The 9,285-nt window shown below is 38.5% G+C and overlaps 1 protein-coding gene across 3 annotated transcripts in view; it reads left to right on the top strand.

Moving 5' to 3' along the window:
* The first annotated feature begins 889 nt into the window (after positions 1-889).
* The window catches only part of NUF2 (NUF2 component of NDC80 kinetochore complex), a 33,793-nt gene continuing 25,397 nt past the window's right edge, over positions 890-9,285 (top strand). The window contains exons 1-6 of one of the 3 annotated variants that reach the window (XM_050784891.1): positions 904-1,056; positions 3,704-3,777; positions 5,238-5,380; positions 6,715-6,789; positions 7,461-7,537; positions 8,075-8,136. In XM_050784891.1, coding sequence (XP_050640848.1) covers positions 5,258-5,380; positions 6,715-6,789; positions 7,461-7,537; positions 8,075-8,136 — 337 coding nt within the window. In that variant the 5' untranslated portion in view covers positions 904-1,056; positions 3,704-3,777; positions 5,238-5,257. Of the gene's footprint in view, positions 1,199-3,703; positions 3,778-5,237; positions 5,381-6,714; positions 6,790-7,460; positions 7,538-8,074; positions 8,137-9,285 lie in introns of all 3 variants that reach the window. The other 2 variants (XM_050784883.1, XM_050784882.1) reach the window with 2 other exon arrangements.

Here is a 9,285-nt window from a genome sequence, read left to right as displayed (position 1 = left end):
TGATAACTAGGCCTGCCGTGGTTTCCTAACTTGTATTAAGTGCAGTGTTTCCATTCTTGCCAAAACAAACAAAATACCATGTAAAAAAATACAGATTTCAGGGCCCCTTATCTGAAGAATGCAACTCACTCAGGAATGTGCAAGTTTGGGGAACAGTTCAGTGGTGGAAAGCACCTGATGTTCCTGGCTCCTCCTGAGGGCTGATCGAAGAGGGAGAAGCTAAAATCACGAGACCTGGTTTCTACTTTAGACAGTACCACCTACTGTATAACTTCTAACAAATCACTTCTCACTGAGTCCAGTTTTCTTATCTGTAAAAGCGAGAGGATTTGACCAGATGAATGTTACGTTCCTTCCACCTCTTGAAGTCGTGCTTATGAGCACAGAGTCAGAGGATGTGTGTTCACATGGAAGCTATGCTACTTGTGCGCAGATAACTGCATTCTCTGATTCAGAGCCCTCACCTGAGGGGATGATAGTATCTCTCCACTCTCCCTTTTCTCCCCTTTAATGAAATCTAAATGAGATGATGGTGATAAACATCTAACAGAACCCGGCACATAATCAATGTTCAACAAATTATTATTACTCTGGAATTCTATAAATTACCTCTGCACTTCCTCCCTTGTCACCCTGACCTTAGTGAAGTTTCCTCCACTTGGTTTTGCCCTTCAACTCGGACCCAGAAAACGCGCTCAACGCCGGCGGAAGTCACGCTAAGCTGGGCTATAAATGCTCAACCCCGGTCTCTTCCCCGAAACCCCGGCGCTTCCACTTCCCGCAGTCCGAGGTTCCGACTTGGCGCCAGCTCCGCGAGCAATGGTTCCGCGCTGCGCCCTGCCCCTTCCATGACAACTCCAGCCCCACCTGCCTGGCGGCTCTTGAGCCCAACCGGCATCCGTCGCGGTTGGACGTGGGCTTGCCGGAACGAGGCGGGACTTCCAGTAGGAGGCGGCAAGTTTGAAAAGTGACAACGGTCGACGTTTGCTGATTTTTTACTTTGCTTGTAGCTGCTCCTCGAACTCGCCGCCTTCCTGTCGGCGGCCGGCACTGTAGGTGAGCGCGAGAGGACGGAGGAAGGAAGCCTGCGGACACCTTCGCCATCCCAAGGCGCGGGCAGGTGTCGGGACGCAGGGCTTGGCGGTGTTTTTGTTGTGCTCAGCGGTGGGAGGAGGCGGAAGAAACCAGCGCCTGGGAGGTGAGGGGCGGGCCCATCGTTACTTTTTATTTGATTTTAGTCCCAGAAACAACCAGAGTTCAGTTCCTAAGAAACTAATGGGTGTTTTCTGGTGCAGCATAGACCAAAGAAGACGAGCTTGAGCTGAAATTGTTCAACTTAGGCATACATTTATGTGTGATTTTTGGAAAGGAGTGGTGATGTGGCTTATTTGGCTGCAGATGCTTGTCAGCTTTTTACACATCTCCGTTGCCAAACGTTTCTTAACCAAATCCAAAACCATGAATGAAAGGACAAAAATATCACTCTCAATGCACGTTCAAAATTCAAAGGAAGAGAGCAGCGTATATATAGCACTACGCATGCGTAACGCGATCATTTTTTTTTCCCTTTAAAAGTTCAAGGAACGTTTTACTTAATTCACTGAAGTTGGGAGTCATTTCTGTTTATTTTTGTTTAATCTCTGCCTCCTGGAACTGTGATGTCCACAAATAGTTTATTTTAACAAAACAAAGTGTGTAAAATTTAACAGATAATACTTTTAGTATCTACTCTGCTCAGCATCGTGGTGCTGCAAGTGAGAGAGAAACCAGAGGAATAATTAGCAGTTAATCTCTGCTACTCGTTAGACAGAGTATTACTGCGTATATATGAAGTCATTTATATACTTTATCCCACCCAGGAGCTCAAACTGTGTAGTTGGGAAGTGTCTTTCTTCATCTCTCGTTAATGAATAAATTGTAACTGAAATGGTACTCCGAAAGAATGATAGAATTTGGATATTGGAGGAGGTTCCAAAAGGAAATACTGGAAGTTTGGGAAAGTTAGGAGACTAACTTGGAGCACAAATTTCATTCAATTATTAAAGGTTTTGGAAGCCTAGCAGAAAAATTTGAATTTGATGTGGGTAAGGTAATTGAAGTATTTTCGTACAAATATTATATGATGCATTAAGTGTTTTTATAAGGATTAATCTGATAGTAGAGTGCCAAATATTAGAGAAGAGAGGAACGAGTGATAATAATTTTGAAGATACTTTACACCTATGCTTTCTATTGCAATATTCTGTAATTCAGATGCAGGTTCTTTGGAAAAGTGACTTTTTCTGAAGTCTTTCTTTGGTCCAGTCCTTTTATAAACAACCTCTAAGTCTATGACTTACATGAAAATGTAGAATGCATATTTATGCCAAAGGGGACATCTGATATGTGATGCATCAGAATCCAAAAGATCCCAGCTCTATGGCCTGGCAAGGTAGCTCATGCTTGTATCCCAGCACTTTGGGAGGTTGAGGTGGGAGGATCACTTGAGCCCAGGAGTTCAAGACTAGACGGGGCAACATAGACCCCATCTCCACACACACGCAAATTAACAGGGCGTGGTGGTGTGTGCCTGCTGTAGTCCTGGCTACTTGGGAGGCTGAGGCAGGAGGATAGCTAGAACCTGGGAGATCGAGGCTGCAGTGAGCTGTCATTGTGCCACACTGCACTCCAGCTTGGGTGACAAACTGAGACCCTGCCTCAAAGAAAAAAAAATTAGACAAAAGGTCCTAGCTCTAACAGGAAAGCTTGCAATCATGAAATTTAATGGTAGAAAGTCCAAATTCTTGCTTAAGGTTCAAATGATCAGTTTATACAACAAGAACACAAGTGACCCAGCAGATGTGACCAAAAAAGAGGAAAAGAGGGAAAAAAAAGAACAGGGAGAAGCCGTCTTGATACAAGACGGTCATGGTGAAGTTCTTGGAGTTTCAGTTGATCAACAAGTGCTACAGCAGAGGCCATTAATACTGTGCCCTAGACAGACCATGTCGTGTTCAGTTTGGGCACTACATTTTAAGAAGACATTTACAAAATAGTGTGTGTTACAGGAAGATGAATAAGATAGTAGTTTCTAAAACAATGTCGTTATAAGGAGTATTTTAAAGTTACATATAGCCAAACATAAACAAATTATACTTACTTTAAAAAAGGGAGGGCTTAGCAGAGGTGTAATAGCTTTCTTCACATTTTTGAAAATGGTGTCATGTAAACAGAGATTAATATATTCTATTTAGTTGCAGTGACTGGACCGAGAGGTAAAATTACAACAAAACATATTTCCACACACTGTAAGGAAGAGTTATTTAATTTGGAATCATAATAAAGTGGGAAAAAGTTGCATTGAGAGTGAATTCTGTGATGATGTCACATGTTCAAACTGAATTGGGAAGTTATTTGTTAATCATTATTTAAAATGGCTTCCATTTATTAGAGGTTAGGCAAGTTGCCAAAGCTCCCCTTTTTAACCCTAAAATTCTGAAAAACATTAGGAGCCTAAAGAAATAGATTCTCAGAATTGTGGGCCATTTCAATGTATTTGCAAAATTGAATATATTCACATTGGGTCTCTAAGATCATTTTGCTTCACTGGAGAGTAGGGGATCTGAAGGTAACACAACAGGTATTTAAGGGAGTGGCTGAGCAGTGGCTGCTATTGCTGCTCATTCCCCTCTTGCTGTTACTACTGCTATTTTTGTGGTTACAGGGAGAGATACGAAGAAAATGAAAAGATCCTGGAATCTCACAATGTAGTGTCAGAGTTCTTTAAACATAGTTTTGGTACGTTGCAACTAGTATCATAACAGGGTTAAATGCAAGGCTCTAGGACAAGGTTTTCTTTCTTTCTTTCTTTCTTTCTTTCTTTCTTTCTTCCTCCCTTCACTTCCCTCCCCTTCTCTCCCCTTCCCTCCCCTCACCTGCCACCTCCCCTTCCCTCCCCTCCCTTTCCCTTCCCTCCCCTCCCCTTCCCTTCCCTTTCCTCCCCTTCCCTGTCCTCCCCTCCCCTCCCCCACCCCTCCCCCACCCCTCCCCTCCCCCACCCCTCCCCTACCCCTCCCCCACCCCTCCCCTCCCCTCCCCCACCCCTCCCCCACCCCTCCCCTTCCCTTCCCTTCCCTTTTCGACACAGGGTCTCTATCACCCGGGCTGGAGTGCAGTGGTGCAATCTCTGCTCACTGCAACCTCTACTTCCCAGTCTCAAGTGATCCTCCCACCTCAGCCTCCCAAGTAGCTGGGACTATAGGCATAGGCCACCATGCCTGACTAATTTTTAGGTTTTTTGTAGAGATAGGGTTTCATCATGTTGCCCAGGCTGGTCTTAAACTCCTGGGCTCAAGCGATCCACCTGCTTTGGTCCCCCTCAAAGTGCTGAGATTACAGGTACAAGGTTTTTTAACATCAGCATTTATTGACCTTTAGAACTGGATAATTCTTTGCTGTGGGGGCCACCCTATACATCACAGGACGTTTGGCAGCATCCCTGGTCTTTACCCACTAGATTCTAGTGGCACCCACACTCCTGTGCTGACAACCAAAAATGTCTCCAGCCGTTGCCAGATGTGCCCTTGAGGATAAAGTTAGAGAACTACTACTCTAGGGGGACACAGATAGGAATAACTCACTACATGAAGACATTAGGAGATATGGTTTTTCGTTTTCTTGAAGTTCTCACTCTGGTGATAGGAATTGCTACCAATTATATAATCTATTCTTATTCAGTTGTTTTTCTCTCTTCTGTTTGCATCTACAACCTGATTAGCCATCTCACTATATATGTATTGAATAGGATGTCAAAACTGAATACAATTTTTTATGCTCTATATTACTGTTGTTTATATATGGCTTCTGCTGATAATGTTGCCTATATGCCTTGCTTTGAGAATTAATTATTAGGATTGGTCTTGTTAAGCTCCTTGGCCCTCACATGTAAAAGAAAAGCACATGGTTCCCATCTATGTATTCAACCAAAGTCCTCCTTCCCAAATGTGTTTTTCTCTTCCTACAAAAGAGAACAACACTAGGAAAATTAGTAGAAAATAACTGTGTCACCTTAGAATAAAAGTAATTTTAGGATACATAGATAAATATTTGTCTTTATTTTACTAAGATATTTGATGATAGTTAACACTACTATGAATAGTTCAACTTTGGCTCGTTCATTTTGTCCTAATATTTATTAGTTTCCAGATAATGAGAGCTACTGATTATGTGATATTTCTAATATTTTTTTCTTCCTTCAGATTAACAGGAAACTTCCAAGATGGAAACTTTGTCTTTCCCCAGATACAATGTAGCTGAGATTGTGATTCATATTCGCAATAAGATCTTAACAGGAGCTGATGGTAAAAACCTCACCAAGAATGATCTTTATCCAAATCCAAAGGTAAAAGGTGGTTATGTTTGCATGTGGATAATGGTATTTAAGAAAAAAGTAAGCTACTAGGTCTATAGTGTGGCAAGAAAGGGATATGCTCTCCTATTTGATGGAGACCATTTTCATCGAGAGAGAATCTCTCACCTAGTGTAATTTAAAAATAACACCAAGTTTATATGTGTGGTGACTTCTACATTCCCATTAGGATTCAACTCTTTAATATAGTCGTTTTCTTTAAAAAAAAAAAAAAAAAAAAAAAAAAGAAAACCAGCTTCTAAAGCATATTAAAGTATATTCAATTTTTTATTATTATTGGAATGGTGGTCTGAGAGTATCATTTATTGGTAGGGGTTGAAGGAACTTATTCCAAGTAGTTTTCAACCACAAAAAAATGCTTAGAAATAATCCTCTTTGGAAGCTTACAGATTAATTTTCGTGCATTATGCCCCAGGGGGAATTGACTTGTTTTGACAGGTACTGTTTTTCCTATCTTTAGTTATTAAATACAAAATGAACTATTTATGTGTCACAGAAAATCCCAAAGTCTCCTTCCAGTTTCTTGTGTTGGACTTGAAGTGATAACATAGTAAAACCTGGTTTAATGATGTAGAACTCAAACTTTCTGACATCGCTACCCCCTTTGATTCTTGAACATGGAAGAAATACTTTTAGAATAACTGATGTCTTCAAACTGAGTAAATTCAGCTTTCTTAAAAGATTACCACGTTTTCCCTATATTTCTCGTCTTTCTGCTCACCCAATACAGTTGTATTACTACATGGATCAGAACAGATTCACACGCCTGCATTTAGGAACTGCTGTTTTAGAAGATCCAATTTTTAAAATCATATATAACCCTATTACATTTATACCTCCTGATCAAGGGTTCCCTTAAACTTCACATCTAAGGAAACCTTAATATCTGGGCAGCAAACAAGGTTTCCTGTGTTCTTTAAAACACACACACACACACACACACACACACACATTTTCAATGTGCCATTATTTCTGCCACATGCCTGACAGCCTGTTCTGAAAGACTAACTCTTCTTCTTCCATTTCCTAAGGTGGATTGGGTTGCTTGGATTGGATTTGGATATACTTGCCCTCTCATTCTTAAACAGCTGATCCCTTGACCACTTATGTATGAGCAAACTAAGCATCTTGTGTTAAATTTGGAAAAATTAAGGAGTATTTCAAGGGAAATGGAGTAATTTTGTTGCCTTTTTCTTTGCTTTCATTGACTATAATACTGTATGGTAATGATGATAGTATGAGTTTATCATCATTATGATAAACTTTAGAGTTATGCATCAGAATATTCAAAGTTGTTTTTGCTGTAGCCTGAAGTCTTGCACATGATCTACATGAGAGCCTTACAAATAGTATATGGAATTCGACTGGAGCATTTTTACATGGTGAGTTTAAGATGAGGCAAAATTATGGGGGTGTTTTTGTTTGTTTGTTTTTTTGTTTTTTTGTTTTGCTGCAGTTCTGCTTACAATGCATACTGGCTTTTATGATGGGAAGTTATTGACTTTATTTTTAACAAATTAAAAGACATAGAAAATTAGTGTCAGTTACATTGGGATCTTATGCATAATAATGGTTTATATCCATAGCTTTAGTAAGATGAAAACCATAGTAAAAGACTTAAATGACATAGATTATTGATGCTATGCAGTTGTTAAAAATTTTTAGGTTTGTCTTCAGAGACTATAATAAACAATAGCTAAGTCTTCCTATTGTTCTCTTCTCTGGAAGAACTCCCAAATTAGAGTAGAAGATATGCAGTAAGATTGAAACAATTGAAATGAAGCAACTGAGCTTTTAGCAAATTAAGTATTTGCATAGTACCTGATATTTAGTAAATGCTAACCTTATTCCATTTTAAAAATTCATTTAAAAATCTTTATTAAGCACCTACTATGAACTTAGCATTAATAATAATGAAAACTCTGTATTTATACTAGAATATGTATTAAGGTCTTTAATGATAATAAGTTAATATATTTTGATCTTAGCTGAAGATTTTTCTCATTTTGTCTAATCAATGCGTACGGTTGATTTTGTGGTTTCTTGCATTTAGATGCCAGTGAACTCTGAAGTCATGTATCCACATTTAATGGAAGGCTTCTTACCATTCAGCAATTTAGTTACTCATCTGTGAGTAAAGAGTGATTTTATTGTCTTAGTCTACATTCATATTTATATTGCATTAAGTTTTCTTAAAGACATAATTTTCTTTGGGAAGGAATACCTACTATGTTCCTCTTCATTTCATCCCATATACATTCAAAATTTCAAAATTGTAGACTGCCACCAAACAGAACTGCCTCCAACTGTGCCACTTTCTCAGCATATTTTCAGTTGAACTTGTAAGATACTGTAAGTCTAAAATTGTTTACCATCTTTGTGAAGAGGTTTGAGTTCTTAAAAGAGTCTTAGTGTCACCAAGTTTATGTACTGTTTATTAGAATCTATAACTATACTTTAGTATTGCATGACTATGTGATTAATATACAGAAAAAATAGATTTCAGTGCTGTAGGGTTATATATTATAGTAGACTTCTGGCTTCATCCCCTGACCTTAAGAAGTATATCCAGAAATCTCTTTCTGAGAATAAGATGTTTATATCCTATGGCTTAGTATTTAATGTGCAAAATACTTTTCAATAGTCTTTTTGTACTTCATCTTCAAGGGACTCATTTTTGCCCATCTGTCGGGTGAATGACTTTGAGACTGCTGATATTCTATGTCCAAGTAAGTGAGAATTCAAAACAATTTTAATGTCTGGCTTCAATCTACCATTTCACCTTCACCTTTCCATCAGTAAATGTAAAAAAAAAAAAAAAAAAAAAAAAGAAAACTTCAAGGAAATTGCCTTTAAAAAGTATATCCCATTTTTAAGTATGAATTTTTAATATCATGTTGGATTTTTTTTTTCCTTTTAAGAGCCACAGAAAAGCTGTTTATTTGATTTTTTAGAAACTCTTTCCATTTAAAAATGTTCTATAAATTTGGGAATATGAGTACCAACAATATGTAAGTATGATGTTGCATAGTGGATTCATCATACCAATTTTATGAAATGTAGCAATTACTATTTACTGTAAAGAAATTGTCTTTTATCATTAAAAGAATAGTCATGTTATATCAGAATGTAAAATTCTAGCTTTAATTGTCCCTTAATTTGACTTTGATATTTATCCATCAAGTTATTGTAAGTTAAGAGATTTGGTGTATGTATTAGGCTATTCTTGCATTGCTATAAAGAAATACCTGAGATTGGGTAATTTATAAAGAAAAGAGATTTAATTGGCTCACCGTTGTGCAGGCTATACAGGAAGCATGATACTGGCATCTGCTTGCTTCTGGGGAGGCCTCTGGAAGCTTAGTCATGACAGAAGGCAAAGGGGGAGCAGACATGTCACATAGCCAGAGCAGAGCAAAAGCACAAGGGGGAAGGAGCCACACACTTTTAAGTGACCAGATCTTGTGAGAACTCACTCACTATAGAGAGGACAGCATCAATCATACTCTTACTTTACAATCCAGCAGTCATGCTCCTTGGTATTTACCCAAGTGAATTGAAAGCTTATATTCACACAAAAACTTACACATAGATGTTCAGAGCAACTTTATTCACAATTACCAGAACTTAAAAGTAGCCTAGGTGAATGAATAAACTGTAGTACATCTAGAGAATAGAAATTATTCAACACTACAAGGAAATTAGCTAGCAAGCTATGAGAAGACATAGAGAAACATTAAATGCATATTATTAAGTGAAAGAAACCAGTCTGCAAAGCCTACACAACTATATATCATTCTGGAAAGGGTAATATTGTGGAGACAGTAAAAAGATCAGTGGTTTCCAGGGGTTAGGGGTGAGGGAGGGATGAATAGGAC

Source organism: Macaca thibetana, chromosome 1, assembly GCF_024542745.1.
Source record: "Macaca thibetana thibetana isolate TM-01 chromosome 1, ASM2454274v1, whole genome shotgun sequence".
Classification (NCBI taxonomy): Eukaryota; Metazoa; Chordata; class Mammalia; order Primates; family Cercopithecidae; genus Macaca; species Macaca thibetana.
Note: the sequence above shows the minus strand (reverse complement) of the source record. Positions and strands in the feature narration are given on the sequence as shown.